Raw genomic sequence first — 16,757 nt, forward strand, 5'->3', positions numbered from 1 at the left:
GCTAACATGCTCTAAATATTTATTTACTCTTTTACAGTTATGTGGCTTTGCTTATCTTTCCTTTTTTTAAATGCATCCCTAGGGTGTACAGAGAATTAGCATATACATTATGTAAGTGAAAACACCTCTAGACTTTAAAAAAGATATTTCATCAAACACAACTAACACAACTTCATTAGACTTTGGTAAAACCTCTTGTATTAAGGATATAGACTTCTGCCTTTTACACTCATAAACTGTGATAAATCCAAGGAGGATCATGGACTACAGAAATAACATTATTTGAAAAGAGAAATAAATAAGAACCCCCCCAGGCGATGGTATTTTCCCTATAGCCTGGGTGCTTGCTCTGTTGAAAACTTTTGTTCTCAAAGCATGTATATGTGTGATAGCAGTTGTTCCTGTTTAAGAGATAACCTTTAATGCAGTTTTTCATCCCCTTTAAAATGGATGCACACAGCATTTTAGCCTAGGTTCAAAACCGAGAATTCTCCCATCATTTTAATAATTGTTTAGGCATGTCCTATGACAATTATCCCGAGTTTCTTCAAACAACCCCCCACCAGCACCACCTATATTCTGCTTGTTCATATTCCCTTCACCCTTTCCTCTGCTATTATCACTGGTATCTCTGTACTTTAAAGTAAAAAGCAGTTCCAGATTATAGCAAACTCAATAGCCTTGCTCCAAAGTATGGCCCCTCATGAAGAGACAGAAAAGGGAAGAAGCATGAAGGACCATCATGGGTTGAAATCAGGCACTACCAGAAGCCCAGCTTTTTTTTTTTTTAAAAAGAGGCTCTTAGACATGTTTCCAGCAGATAAGTCTTGACTGGCTTGGAGAACAGGAAGGACTACTTCACAAATACCACTGTGTTTGAATTTCTAGAAGCCACCCAGGCCAAGAAGACATCCCTAAGAGAGAAGAGATACACATAAACTTAGAATTATATCCTAGTCTTTTGGAACTCTGTCTTAAATATTAAATAGCTCCATTAAGATGAAATGATATCACTCAGTATGAATTTACGAGCAGTGGGTCTTAAGTTTAGCAGTCCTGATTTACTGAAGCAGATTTGACTTAGGAAAATACCAATACTTTCATATATAGAGATAAATTCCAGGAAAATTGGGGAGATGGACAAAATCTTCAGAACTTCTCTTGCCTCTACCACCCACCCCTTCCTTCTCCTGTCACACTTAGCATAATGGTCCTGCTCAAATTCTAATTCCTTGAGTAGCTAGATTTGTGCTAAGGAGAGAAGCTAAGCTAATATCCATAGTCACTAACAGCTTAAGGTGTTAAAATATTTTTAAAAGAGCATATGTAACTGAATGTAATGTAATCAAAAAGCAAAAACTGCTGATTACGTCATCTTTGTCTATGAGGCAAATGTAAGCTCTTTTTAAGCAGAGGAAGCTTTTCTAGTCTCTATAATCAGATACACATAAAGCAATCTAGTCTACCTAAGGTCAGGTGATGCTGATTATATACTCAGGATTAATTTAGGAGTACCTGAATTGTAAGAAGGGGAAACTAAAAGCTCACCTGCAGTGCTTTACCACACATTCATTGCTGCAGTACTCATTGTCCCAGTCCTTACTCACAACGGGAGGGTTCTCACAACCGGACCTCACACATCGAGGCTGGGGTGAGAGTGTCACAGGAGACCCACTCACCAATTCAACATCCATTTGAGAAGGAGACTCAACCTATGAGAGGAAGAGAGCACCAAAAAGACAAATTAGATTGCTACTTACTTTGGGTTTTTAAAATTTTATTTATTTGGCAGAGAGGGAACACAAGCAGGGGCAGAGGGAGGGAGAAGCAGGCTCCCCACCAAGCAGGGAGTGCAATGTGGGGCTCGATCCCAGGACTCTGGGATCATGACCTGAGCTGAAGACAGATGCCCACAACTGAGTCACCCAGGTGCCCTCCACCTTTTTTTTTTTTTTTTTAAAGATGTGATTTGTCAGAGCACAAGCAGGGACCACAGCAGGCAGAGGGAGAAGCAGGCTCCCTGCTGAGCAAGGGGCCCAATATGGGACTTAATCCCAGGACACTGGGATCATGATCTGAGCTAAAGGCAGGTGCTTAACCAATTGAGTCATCCAGAGATCACAGGGGGGCAGAGTTTTTTTATAAAAGAGTTACTGGTTTCCCCCTCTATATGCAGCTTTAGACTGACAAAGATTCTTCCAGTTGGAGGAATGCTAGCTAGTACTCCTTAACTTTAATCCACTGAGCCACCCAGATGCCCCAGTACTCCTTAATTTTAATCTTATCACTGACTTTATTCCAAACTTGAATAATACCCCTGAAAATGTCCAAAGTATGGTGTGAGTAGAGGCTGGTTTACTTCAACTAGGATTGGGAGGGCTAAGAGAAGATAAAATGCACCATTAGAAAAAAGGAAAGAGGGACGCCTGGGTGGCTCAGTTGGTTGGGCAGCTGCCTTCGGCTCAGGTCATGATCCCGGCGTCCTGGGATCGAGTCCCACATCGGGCTCCTTGCTCCGCGGGGAGCCTGCTTCTCCCTCTGACTCTGCCTCCCACTCTGTCTGCCTGTGCTCGCTCTCGCTCGCTCTCTCTCTGACAAATAAATAAATAAAATATTAAAAAAAGAAAAAAGGAAAGACCTTGGGGGGGTGGTCACAGTTTCCAGCTGACGGGTTATTTTTCTTTAAATGATTGCTTCATTAATTGTGGATCTGGAGTCTCAAAGCAGGCCCATATTTTATTTAAAAAGACTATTGGTGAGGCGCCTGCCTGTGTGGCTCAGTGGGTTAAGCCTATGCCTTCAGCTCAGGTCATGATCTCAGGGTCCTGGGATCAAGCCCCGCATTGGGCTCTCTTCTCAGCAGGGAGCCTGCTTCCCCCTTCTCTCTCTGCCTGCCTCTCTCTTCCTACTTGTGATTTCTCTCTTTGTCAAATAAATAAATAAAATCTTAAAAAAAAATAAAGAGATTATTGGTCATGTAGATTAAAACTAGGTAACTGGCATCAGTTTATGTCTCTTTGGAAAGACTCCATGATATGAACCATTTTTTTTCAACCTGTCCATCCCCCACCTAAAACATTAAGCCAACCAGCAGAGATGTAGGAAAAACTGAAGAACTTAATATCTCCAAAGTTTAGGATCCTTGGATAGACCCCTCTGAAAAATAACTCTATGCTCAGGCTGTATCCTTTTGTGCAGAACTGCAATAGGACTTTTGTGTAGTTAAGTGGTCTGGGACAGACCACCTTCCTAAATGTTTCTCACCAAGAACACTACAGATTATCATGGGTAGGAAAAGTCACAGTTGCAGGGAACTCCTATTACAGGAACTCCTGGCTGCCAGACATTAAATGCTAGTACCAACCCCCACTTTTACTGGGTCAACCAAAATAATTCTACCTTTCCACTGGTCTGGAGAAAGACTTGAAAATAGGCTCACCTCAGGAACTACATCTGTGATCATCTCACAGATTGTCTCAGGAGAAGTTTCCTCCACTGTATGGGCCTCGGGGCTGTTGTTTACAGGCCGCTCAGGACTACTTTCCACAGCTGGTGGGACTAAGGTCGTCTGCATTTTCAGAGTGGGTGGGGGCACAATCTTGATCTGCAGAGGTGGCGGCTGTTGCTGTAAATTGATTCGAACTTTCTGAGGTGGAGGCTGTTGCATGGCCTGAAGTGGGGGAGGCTGCTGCAGAATGGTCACCTGCTGTTGAGTGGGGGGCTGAGGCATCTGTTGCAGTGGAGGGGGTTGAAGTCGGGGTGGAGGCAGTTGCATAGAAGCAGCGGCTGCTGCTGCTGCCTGCAACACTGAGCGAGTGACAATTTGGGCTTGTTGACTGGGCTGGATAGTGGCTGTACTGGTTTGGCCTAGTTGGATCCCCCGGGAGGTCACCACTGTGGCTGGGATAACAGTAACCATCCCTCCTTGAGACATAGTAATAGAAGAGGGCAACATCTGTTTGGTAATAATCAACTTGGTGATATTGGGCTGACCCCCAGCCCCAGAAGATGCCTGGTTTGCCACATATGAGGAAAGAGTAGAGTTAACAACAATGGAAGGGGAGAGGGCAGGGGGCTCTGTTGAGGCTGGTGCTGGAGATGCTGGGTCAACAGTAGCCATAGGAGGTGGAGAAGGAGTCTGTGACGGTGGCACTGGATCCAATTCTACTGTTTCCACAGTGGCCTAAAAGACCCAAAAGAAATAAAGACAGCCATTGGGAAATTTATTCTCTTCCCCAGAACATATTCACTCTTATCACCTCCCAAGAAAAGATACATCACAGAGTGGGAGAAAGAAAAGAACTCTGGGAGTAAACAATGCAGGTAATTGTAAATAATGGAGATAAACTCAGAAAGACGAACTGGTAGGGTTTGTGACAGAAACAATAGGAAACCTCTTATATACTTTTAAGCTTTTAATACAACATAAAATTATCAGGTCCCACAGGTTTTTGGTAGTATTTACTTCTTGTAATTGCTAATAAACAGCTCCAAAAATCTTTTTAGTGCTTTAAGTAGCCCTCTTACCTGACATTCTTGATTGTCTTTATATGCAGCCAGAGCCTTCAGATACTCTTTCTTGGCAGCTTCAGTTTTCCTCTTATATACCTACAGGAAAGGGAGAGACTGTTTAAAAAGTCCCCATACTCCTAGAAAAGACTAATAATTCTCTATTACTTATCAACGAATGACAGTTCATCTCAGTTAAATACTGACATAACTCTTTTGAGTGAATATACTTCTGGAAGCTAGTAATCAAGACAGTCTCCATAGTCGACTCTACAGTGACCATGCATCTGAAAGTCAAACAATCAGCCAGAACAACGATGTTTCCAGAGTTAACCCCAACCCATGCCCACTTTTATAACAACAACAACAAAAATTTCAGATCCAAACACTATATAAAATCAATAGTCTGCTTAGCCTGTCACTGTGTCAAATGAGTATACTCTCCCTTAAAGAATGTGGCAAATTATTTGCAATGATGGCCCCAAGAATTCCTCCCATCTTGTGTACTTTTTCTTCCATCAAGGGCTGAAACCTATTTCCCTGTCCTTTGAATCTGGGATAGATCTATGAACTGCTTTGACCATAAGAAGATGGCTAAAGTGACAGAGAGGCCTTGCTCTAAGTCTGCCATGCTATAAGGAAACCAGTCTGGCCTTTTGAAGGATGAGAGGCCATGTGAATGAGCAGGAAAGCCAACAAGTAGCACCAAATGTCACACATGGGAGCAAGGTCACTTTGCCATACCAGCTGTCATTTGACTATAACCACAAGAATGAGCCCAGGCAAGAGCATCAGAAAAACCATCTAATCGGGGCACCTGGGTGGCTCAGTGGGTTTAGCCTCTGACTTCGGCTCAGGTCATGATCTCAGGGTCCTGGGATCGAGCCCCGCATCGGGCTTTCTGCTTGGCAGGGTGCCTCCTTCCCCATCTCTCTCTCTGCCTCTCTGCCTACTTGTGATCTCTGTCAAATAAAATCTTAAAAAAAAAAAACACAAAAAACCCCATCTAACTAATTCACTTTATCATGAGAAACAATAAACTGCCACTATTTAAAGCTATTAAATTTGTGGTCTGTTGAGCAGCAATAAAAGCTATAAGTTACAAATTTCAGCTTTTTGTTCCAAATATTAAGTAGCAGACTCACTTTGATCCAAGACCTGGGGAGTCAAAGGCAATGTTAACTATAGCCATCTTCGGTATTAATTGTATTGTATCTTTACATGGTATAATCTTTCTTTCTTTCTTTAGAACAAAGGAGAGAGGAATAGAAGTGAGGGAGGGGCGGGGGGGGGGGGAGAAAGGGAGAGAAAGAATCTTAAGGAGGCTTCACACAAAGTGTGGAGCCCAAGGTGGGATTCAATCTCATGATCCTGAGATCATGACCTGAGCTGAAACCAAGATTTGGATGCTTAAGCCAACTGAGCCACCCAGGTGCCCCTATTTTTTAAAACCATATTAAATTTAGAGAGTTAACTATAGTTTTTAAGTTTATACTAGGACAATAAGAAAACCATAAACTAAAGTCTAAATTCAGACTGAGGCTAGTAGATCTTAGAGATGCAATTTACAAGGAATGGCCTAATTTTACAGATGTTGTAAAATGTAAAAATGTAAAAAATGTAAAAAATGGTGTTTAAATTAGATTTCAGTGTTTTTATAAACATTGTTAATAACTTTTAGATGTGCATTCTGGATTCAGTGGATGGCTATAACTTTTAAGGCAAAGTATGTTATGTGAATGCTACTTAAAAAAAGAGTTGATACTGGGGGCACCTGGGTGGCTCAGTTGGTTAAGTGACTGCCTTTGGCTCAGGTCATGATCCCAGAGTCCTGGGATCGAGCCCTGAGTCAGGCTCCTTCCTCAGCAGCGAGTCTACTTCTTCCTCTCCCTCTGCCTGCTACTCTGCCTGCTTGTGCTCTCTGTCAAATAAATAAAATCTTTTAAAAAAAGATATTAAATAAGAACTTAAAAAGTTAAAAGAAAACTTAAGTTTTTTATCCCCTTACTTAAAAACTTCTAGGACATTCACTACCCACTAGTCCCTCCATGTTTTTGTTCACCTGTTTTTGCTCCTCTCCAAGACTATCCCACATGGAGGCCACAATTTTTGAAACCTCCCCAAAAGTGGCATTGGGATTCTGTCCCTTGATGGCAGCCTGTGTATCACGGAAGAATAAAGCATATGCTGAAACTGGCTTCTGAGGTTCATTAGGGTCTTTCTTTTTTCTCTTCTTTGGGGCCTTCTGCTTTTTTCCTGCTTCCACCACAACTGTCTTCTGGCTGGGAAGTTGCTGCAAGGGAGAAAACAGAGGATTACAAAAGGAAAGAAGGAAGTGTCATGTCTGGAGAACTGTAAGAAAAGGACTTTTATGTGGGGGAACTAACTAGGCACATGGATGGAATTTTCAGAAATGCTAAAAAGGCAATAGGATTAAGACATTAGTAAAGTATGTGAGGACCAATTAGAATGGGGATTGGGAAAAGCATTATAAACTGTAGATTGAGAGGCAGGACCCCATACCCAGAAAAAAGCAGAGGAGATGGCAGGGCAGGAGCAAATAATACTGAGTAGGCTCTGTATGCCAAGAGTTTTATCCCAGAATATCATGGCAGATTTGATTTTGGCAGGGAATGCCTCACCCTCCGGAAATCCTCAACACCATCCTCATGAAGTGAACTAGTAGGTGAAGGGGTGGTTGAAAGACGATCCTCAGGTGACTGGGCAGGTGGCAAGATGGTGCCACCCCCTAAGCTCAAACCAAGTTGAGAACTCAGTTCTGACTGATCAATGGTGGTCAACTGGCTATGCCCCATCAAGCCAGATGTCATGTCTGTCATTGGTACATCAATTGTAACAGGTGGGTTGGCACTATACTGAGTTCCTATAGAATGGTCCAAGTCCTGAGAGAAGCAGAAGGACTAATTAAACACTAAATATTAAAAAACACCACTCTTTCCCCCCACTGAATTCAGGACAGTTTATAATCTTTGCTTACCCAGACTGTATCATCATTTAAAGACTAAACATCAAATACTTTATATAAAGTATATTAAGCTTTTTAGTAAAGTACAGAAATTATTAAAATCAACTTCTTTGTACTGAAAAGCCTGTTCTAAAATAATGAAAAATAACCAGAGAAGTTTTAATTATGGACAAGTTGAAAGGACAAATAAATTATTCAGTAATCTGGAGGTAGTGATGACTCACAGGGTAAAGAAAAACTTCCTTCCTGTACTCTCCTACAATAATGGTTTTTAAAATTGCAACACACAGGCAATCAAGAGTAGGCCAGTGTTAGAGATTTTTGGCACCAAATATAGTGTGAAGATGTGCTACTGATGAAATGTGCTGGAAGCCCAATACACCCGATTTATAACATACTAATTCACAATTAATACATTTGGTTCAGCCTGGGTTTGAGTAACTCTCAACATGACGGCTATCACACATTTTCTTTACACATATTTTAATCTTAGGATGTGATGGCAATTATAGGTGAAAAAAACACCCTCCCCTATCACAATCCTTTTCATATCTGGGTGAACACTGGACATTTCATAATTTTAAATCATTTTTCAAATAAAATTGACTCAAATGATAAATATCCTTCAGGGGAAATTAAGTCTTCATTTCCCCTGAAGGCTCCCCTGTGAGCCTTTAAACACAGAATGAGAACCAAGTAATACCCAAGTGTAGTAGGGAAGAGAGAGTCACTTTTATCTCCCGTACCACCACCAAGCCCAGGAGCTTGGGTAAATTTGATAATGTCTTGCCCCTTACCATGGTCAAGCCCCCACTCAGGAGCCCCCCGCCCTGCTCCATCAAGCCATGGGTCATGCCCACAGGCATGTCCAATGTCTGGACCCCATATTGGGCTGAAAAGCTGCCATCCTGAGAGGAGGAGGGGTCTGCCAGGTCATCAAAGTGGCCAACCACATCTGAGACAGCCAGTGAGGGATCAGAATCCAAAGAGATAGGTGGGATTTCAAATTCCTCATCTCCCAAGCTTGGTGTATGGAATGTCTGTAGGGGGAAAAAAGGGAAAAAAAAGTTAGTTTTAAGAGGAGGAACTGCATACTGCTAAGTGGAGAACATGGCTGGGTACTGGAGTTTCTTAGCATACCTCTGGATCCTATTTTTGTTACCAATTTATTAGGACCTATTTAATTTCACAAATAAACCTCTCTTTTTTTTTTTCAATTTTATTTTTTCAGTGTTCCAAGATTCATTGTTTATGCACCACACCCAATGCTCCATGCAATATATACCCACCTTAATAACCACCACCAGGCTCACCTAACCCTCCACCCGCCTTAAACTGCTCTTCTTCTTAATAGCCTTGGTCATACGGCATATGCAAGGCTGCCAAAATCAATTACAGTTTTCAGTTTCTTATCTTTGCCATCTCAGTTGTCCTATCATGCTTATTGTTTTAATGAGTGACTCTTTTTCAGCACTGTTAGTAAGGACCCAGTCTTTATAAATTGTTTTGCCCACTATGTTTAAAAACTCACGAAACATTCTAATTGACAACAGTTATTTTGCAGTTATACACCTGAACTATTAGACAACAGAAATTCATTGTCAGCCAATTATACTTTTTTGATTACTGTTTTTAGGTTCCTTTGACACAAATTCTAAAAGGTACTGTCATAGGAACAATATCCTCTTCTAAGGTATCTACACTTAAGAATTCCATCTTAGAAATCATGACATTAACAAGAAATAAGGTTACCATTTGTACAGCATTTTTGGAAAACCCAACAATGTCAAGGTTAATACTGAGCAGAAAAATCTTCATTAAGAGCTACAGCCAAAAGGCAAACTGGTTCTCTAACTTTCTTAGTCTTGCTCTCACAGAGCCTTTTCTGCAACAGAGGAAGAAAAAGATTACTCCAGCTAGCCATAAAACCCAATTCCTTCCTTGAATTCAACTACAGTAACAGAATCGTTCTATACGGAAGGGGTGAACATTCATGGAGCTAAAAGACCAACGTCTGACAGTAAATGCTACAGTTCCTTTTTGACACTAAAAAACTAAAATGGCAACATCTGTAGCAAGAGCATTATCTCTTATAAGACTTTGCAAGAGACTTTGATGTCAGAGATGTATGGGTTCAAGTTCCAACTCTGTCAATTACTAAAGGACTCTGAAGGGGTCTTCCTCATCTATAAAATGAGAGTTGTAACAGTACTCTCCTTATATTGTTATTTTAATAACTATTAATCATTGCTATAATAATGTTAACATCCTAATTATTATTAATTTATGACCTGGTAATCAGTTATAGATAATTAGAATTTTAGAAACTTTAAATTCAGTCAACCTATCACAATGGTATAGTAAATATCAACTGATTCAGACCAAATTCAGTAATTACCCACATTTCCCCCCCATGATTAAACACTGCATTCTTTAAGAGTTCCTCAAGGTTATTATAGGTCCAGAAAGGGTCTCATTAATATCGCCATATTTAGGGGCACCTAGGTGGCTCAGATGGTTAAGCTTCTGCCTTCAGCTCAGGAGGTGATCTCTAGTTCCTAGGATGGAGCCCCATGTCAGGCTCCCAGGTCAGCGGGGAGTCTGGTTCTTCCTCTCCCTCTGCTTGTGCTCTCTCTCTCTCTCTCTTTTTTTTTTTAATTTATCAGAGAGAGAGCGAGCACAGGCAGACAGAATGGCAGGCAGAGGCAGAGGGAGAAGCAGGCTCCCTGACGAGCAAGGAGCCCGATGTGGGACTCGATCCCAGGACGCTGGGATCATGACCTGAGCCGAAGGCAGCTGCTTAACCAAATGAGCCACCCAGGCGTCCCAAGTGTGCTCTCTCTTAAATGAATAAATAAAATCTTAAAAAAAAAAATCACCAAATTTACTTTATTTTTTTTAACTTTAAAAAAAATCTTTTTTTTTTTAGATTTTATTTATTTATTTGACAGAGAGAAATCACAAGTAGATGGAGAGGCAGGCAGAGAGAGAGAGAGAGGGAAGCAGGCTCCCTGCGGAGCAGAGAGCCCAATGCGGAACTCGATCCCAGGACCCTGAGATCATGACCTGAGCCGAAGGCAGCGGCTTAACCCACTGAGCCACCCAGGTGCCCCAAATTTACTTTATTTTTTAAGTTTTATTTATTTATGTAATTTCTACACCCAACATGGGGCTTGAACTCACAGCCCCAAGGTCAAGAGAGTCGCCTGCTCTTCTGACTGAGCCAGCCAGATGCTCCACCATTTTTATTTTAATGAAGACATTGCTAGAAACAAATTTCCAGCTGGCAGAAACTAGGGAGAAAAAAGGTATGTCTGTGAAATGCCTAATCTCTCTGAATCACACTGGCAAACTGAAAAAAGTTTCCTACAAGACAAAAAAGATATATATATATATATTATATATGTATAATATATATATTATATGAAGCAAGATATATATATATCTTTCTTGCTTCATTTCTACATTTTCCTTCTTCCAAGATCCTTACTATTTTACTTAACATGGTAAAAAATTTGGTAGTTATGTGAGATGTGACATTAGAGTGGTACAAGGAACAGGAGCAAGCAGTTCTTGATGGGAAAAACTAAAAATCTTCCCAATAACTGAACTCTTCTCAGTACACAGCTCATGATTCTTGTGTGAAAGTTCTGAACTTGAGGTTCGTGACTCTTTCTGAAATTTCAGTTTAGGTTCATGTGAGATTTTTCAAGAGAGGACAAATATTTCTACCAAATTTGCATGCAAACAAAGTTATGGGGATGGGAAAAAGGATCAGGGTAAACATTTACTGTAATAGATTTAATAGTTGTATGATAGGTGTGCCTGGGTGGCTCAGTGGGTTAAAGCCTCTGCCTTCGGCTCAAGTCATGATCTCAGGGTCCTGGGATCGAGCCCCCCATCAGGCTCTCTGCTCAGCAGGGAGTCTGCTTCTTGGACTATCTCTCACTCTCATCTCTCTCAAATAAATAAAATCTTTGAAAAAAAAAATAGTTGTATTAAGGGGGTAGGAGAAGAATAAATGAAACAAGATGGGATTGGGAGGGAGACAAACCACAAGTGACTCTTAATCTCACAAAACAGACTGAGGGTTGCTGCGGGGAGGGGGGTTGGGAGAAGGGGGGTGGGGTTATGGACATTGGGGAGGGTATGTGCTATGGTGAGAGCTGTGAAGTTTGTAAACCTGGCAATTCACAGACCTGTACCCCTGGGGATAAAAATATAAAATAAAAAAATTAAAAAAAAAAAAGAATGCAAAAAAATGTAAAAAAAAATAGTTGTATGATATTAGTTTTCAATTTTTATAAGATACAGAATGTTTTGACAAAGCAAAAGATGCCTATCCTTTTCTGCTTAGCAGAACAAAAAGCAGCTCTGCCAAGATATGAAAATGATACTATTTGGTAAAGAGAACAGAAAAAGTAAAAATTCATATCCAAAACAAGAGACCAGTGTTCTGCAAAGGACTACCCTTCATAAACCATCTGGAGTGTTCTCATGGACTACACTAAAAACTCAGACATGCAGAGATTCCATTGTATCAAATTAACAAGGCACTCTTTCTATGCACCACACCCTGGAATGTGGAAACAGATTTGTTATTCAGTATCCATAGCTTTAAAGTTGTTGTGGGGGGGGGGGGGTTTGCTTATTTGTTTCTTCCCTAAGTAAAGTAATAGCAATGATCAAGAATACAGAGGGTAAAATACAGGCTAGAACACACACCAGATTCACTCTAAAGCTCTTTTATTACCACAAGTGATTATGGAGGGAAAACCAATAATGAATATCTAGTTATTTTATTTTAGTGGGTCTGCTACATAACTAGATCATACTCTACCACATATAAAACTATAGCAGATAATCAGGTAAAAATAAGTGATTTTGACCCAGGAGAAAACAAGATGATGTAGCTACCGTCTCATTAAGGCTTCTTTTCCTTCTCTGTTAAATACTGGGCATTTTTAAGGAAGGAAACAATTTGGGAATTACAGTTTATAAACAAGGATGCTCAGCTATTTAGAGAATGAAACAAAACAAAACAAAAATATGATTTCCCTCTTTTCCTATTTCCCCATGCCAAAACATACAACCCAGTATTTCTTTAAATACTTTGTGTAAATTACTCATTTTAAAGAAATTTATTTTAATCTAATACCTATTTACTCCTATTACACTGGTACAATGGGTCATTAAGATAATCTGTTGTTCTTCTTTAAAAAATGCTATAGTGAACATTTTAACTATTTAGCTGGAAATAATTAACTGGTTCTAATATTATAAGTACTTTTCCTAATTAAAAATAGGTATCGTCATATTATTTCCTGAAAGTGCTGAAAGCACAGTATCATTGTATAAGAGCCAATAAGAATGAGGAAAACAGAAAGATTAAACTCCCTTCAGATAGTACAACTTCCCTGTCTCAAGCAATGCTATAACACATCTTAAGCATTCCTCTCTGGATACTTACTCCTTAGAAATTTTTAGTAAAGTGTATAGCTCAAAGAATTTTTACATATGTAAACATCCAATTAACCATCACCCAGATCAAAGATAGAGAACTTTTCCATCACTGTAAAGATTCTGTCATACTCCTTCCCAGTCAATATTCTCTCCTTTTCATAACAGGTGCCACTATTCTGATTTTTTATTACCATAGTTTCACATCGTCTATTCCCTATATTTATTTAAAAAAAAAATGAACTTATATAGTGTCTACTCTTTTATGTCAGGCTTTTTTCAAATTAAAAATCTGAAATGTATGTATAATATATATGTGATAGATAGATATCTATCACATATATATTATCTATCTATCACATATATATTATACATACATTTCAGATTTTTAATTTATTTGTCAGAGAGAGAGACAGCGAGTGCATGCACAAGCAGGCGGAGTGTCAGGCAGAGGGAGAAGCAGGCTTCCCACTGAGCAAGGAGCCTGATGTGGGCCTTGATCCCAGGCCACTGGGATCATGACCTGAGCCAAAAAGCAGACGCTCAACCAACTGAGCCACCCAGGCATGCTAATATATTTTTGCGATCACCCAAGGTACATTTATTAGTAGTTCATATTCTTTTTTATGGCTATGTAGTATCTCTTTTTACAAATGTACCAGTTTAGAGACATTTGGGTTGTTTCCAGTGCTTAGCTATTATGAGTAAAGTTGCTGTGAACATACATGTTTTTGGTGAATATATGCACTCAGTTCTCTCATGTTTACATCCAGGAGTAGAACTGCTGGGTCCCAGGGTAGGTATATGTTCATTTTTAGCAGATACTGTTAGTTTTCCAAAGTAATTGAATCAATTTACACTTCAATCAGAATGGTTAAGAGTTATATGAATCCTTGCAAAATCTTGTAATTGTGCTTTTAATTTTAGCCATTCTACTGGGTACATAGTCATGCTCGTTATAATTTCCCCTGATGAGTGATGATGACACTCTTTCATCTGGATACCCTCTTTTGTGAAGTGTGTGTTCAAATCTTCTGCCCATTTTTAAATTGGATTTTTTACTCTACAAGTATTTTATATATCCTGAGTATGTGTCAGGTATGTGTATTAAAATATCTTCTCCCAGTCTATGGTGTACCTATTTAATTTCTTGATGATGTCTTTTGATGAAAATACATTTCTAATTTCAATGAACTCCAGTTTTTCAATTATTAGCATTTTTAGACATCTATCTTTTATTTCTTGCAAGGAAACTCTAAATATCACTTTTTCTTTTTCTTTTTCTTAAGATTTTATTTATTTATTTGACAGAGAGAGATCACAAGTAGGCAGAGAGGCAGGCAGAGAGAGAGGAAGGGAAGCAGGCCCCCTGCTGAGCAGAGAGCCCAACTCGGGACTCAATCCCAGGACCCTGAGATCATGACCCAAGCCGAAGGCAGTGGCTTCACCCACTGAGCCACCTAGGCGCCCCAAAATATCACTTTTTCTAAAAGAAAAACTTAATATCACCTTTACCTAGTTCTAAGTTATATTGGAGGTGGTTCACAATAAGACCAAGCACAACAAAAACCACAAACCAATTGAAATAAAGGTCAAAAGCGAAAAAAAAAAAGAGGGGAAGGGACGGTGAAGTTATAATGAGAAAAATTGTTAGCAACAACAAAGACCTAAGCTAAAGGAAGACACTGAAATTTAGGTGTGAGCTTCCTGGCAAAATTATTTGTTGTTGTTTTGTTTTTTAATTTCTTCAAGTTATAAAAACACACACAAAAAGGATAGACTCAAACCTGGAGAGTTTCTTTATGAGGCCAGTGTGAAATTTACCACACTCTAAATTTAAATCTGATTCAGAAGAAATTGGCAGTGAGGGGCGCCTGGGTGGCTCAGTCCTTAAGCATCTGCCTTTGGCTCAGGTCATGATCCCAGGGTCCTGGGATTGAGTCCCACATCTGGCTCCCTGCTCAGTGGGAAGCCTGCTTCTCTCTCTCCCACTCCCCCTGTCTGTGTTCTTTCTCTTGCTGTGTCTCTGTCAAATAAATAAATAAATAAATATTTTTTTAAAAAACGAAAAAAAGAAATTGGCAATGATGCACATTCATGTGGATAAGGTCGATGTGAGATTTGTAACACTCCAAATAATGAAATTAAATCATGGAGATAGCATTCAGAAGAAAATGGCAACGAGACTGGAAAGCATCAAAGAGATTTAGTTTTATATAATTTATAGATTTGTTGTTCATTTGAGCCACACCTTCCCTTCCTTAAGAGAATAACAATAACCAATAATGGCAATAAAGAAATCAAAGTATCAATTGTCCCTTTTCAATCTAATTCTCATCCATGAAAATGTTAAGGTTTAATACAGGATAAACCTACAACAGCAACTGAGAATTCTTAGGACAAAAAACAAAAACAACTGATGCAAGTGCTTCACATCACTTTAGGGGAAAAAAAAGTACTAAAAATTCTCAAAAAACCCCCAAATTCTAGAAAGCTCAAGACAAGTTTTTCAAAGACCAGGAAATTTATTTTTTGTTCCAAATCTTACTATTTCACCCTGCCTAAATAAGTGATTTGTGTCTATATTACGACAATATTTGAAGCAAAGCTTTTTCACAGATACTAAAGTACCTCATCATAACCATTACTTCTACTACACATCATAAGAAACTATTTTTACAGCCATTTGACAGCTAGAGAATCTGTGACATACAAAGGTGAAGTAACCTGCCCAAACTCTTGAGTCACTGGCAAACAAACACATGTACTCAACTCCATGTTTTCTAGCAACTATTTCCTTTCATCCTGTCATTAGCAAAACAAGCCTATTGGTAAACATAACTACTTAAAAAAAAAAAAATCCTTGAGTAGAAGTTTAAGTGAAACAAAGACCCTGCAACAGAGATAGTTCCAAGAAGAACATATGTTCACAGTTAACCCTTTAAAAGGAAACTCCTCGCTTACTCCAATTTCTTTAGCTGAAGTAATCTCTTCCCGCCGTGACCCACCCCTACCTTGTTGTAGTTATTTCTCGCCAATGAAAGGAAACAATTCCACCCTGTCTTCCAATCCAGAATCACTCTGAAATGGGTTAGCTCTTTCCAAAGTCCTGCTTTTCTGATGACAGCAGCTTCCCGGGCCTTCCCCTTAGTCTTCATAGGTTCTGGAAGCAGCTGCCACTGTCCTCTGAACACCAATCGCCACCCCTAATTCCCAGCCTCCCCCCGCCCCCGCCCAGGCGTCCCGGCTCTCCTCCCCACCACCCTACCCCACCGCGGCTTCAGCCCCCCCCCCGCCCCCCCAGCGTCGCCAGCTCGTGCTCACCTCGGCCCCTGACAGGAAGGGGTGCGAGGGCCCTGTGATCGTCAGGTAATTGTCATTTCCTCCGGGAAACTGGAAACCAAAAGAAAACCGCGGGGATAAGTTAGGGGGAGTAGGGAACTAGCATAGAGCGAAGGATTCTGTCCCCGACATTCTGACAACACTCCCAAACCCGGCTCCCTTCGCCCCTCCCATCAGCAGCCTCTCCGCCCGGCTTCCCGCCTGTTTCGACTCGGTCGGCCGCGCTCTCTCGCCAGCCTTCCTAACGCTAGGGTTCCTACCTCCATCTTCACACAACGGCTACCACCGTCTCAGTTCCCTCATCGCTCCCACCGCCCCCACCGGACTCGAACTGCCGTCACTTCCTTAAGGACGCGCGTCGCTCTCCACTGATTGGAAGGAGCGCCGTGGGGCTGTTGCCGGGAAGGCCGAGAGGAAGGAAAGGGTAGCTACCGCCCCCTGGAGCTTGGTGGGATAATGG

The 16,757-nt window shown here is 40.5% G+C and overlaps 1 protein-coding gene across 1 annotated transcript; it reads right to left on the bottom strand.

The window, feature by feature from the left end:
• Positions 1 to 175: 175 nt before the first annotated feature.
• On the bottom strand, positions 176 to 16,701 carry TOX4 (TOX high mobility group box family member 4). The gene is made up of 9 exons (XM_059180958.1): positions 16,558 to 16,701; positions 16,280 to 16,348; positions 8,293 to 8,535; positions 7,152 to 7,412; positions 6,572 to 6,802; positions 4,528 to 4,608; positions 3,440 to 4,183; positions 1,549 to 1,712; positions 176 to 914 (listed from the first exon to the last, which is right to left on the bottom strand). Exons 1-9 carry the CDS (start codon positions 16,561 to 16,563, stop codon positions 854 to 856), a joined length of 1,860 nt encoding a protein of 619 aa, XP_059036941.1. The 5' UTR covers positions 16,564 to 16,701; the 3' UTR covers positions 176 to 853.
• Positions 16,702 to 16,757: the final 56 nt, after the last annotated feature.

This window comes from Mustela lutreola, chromosome 7 (genome assembly GCF_030435805.1).
Source record: "Mustela lutreola isolate mMusLut2 chromosome 7, mMusLut2.pri, whole genome shotgun sequence".
NCBI lineage: Eukaryota > Metazoa > Chordata > Mammalia > Carnivora > Mustelidae > Mustela > Mustela lutreola.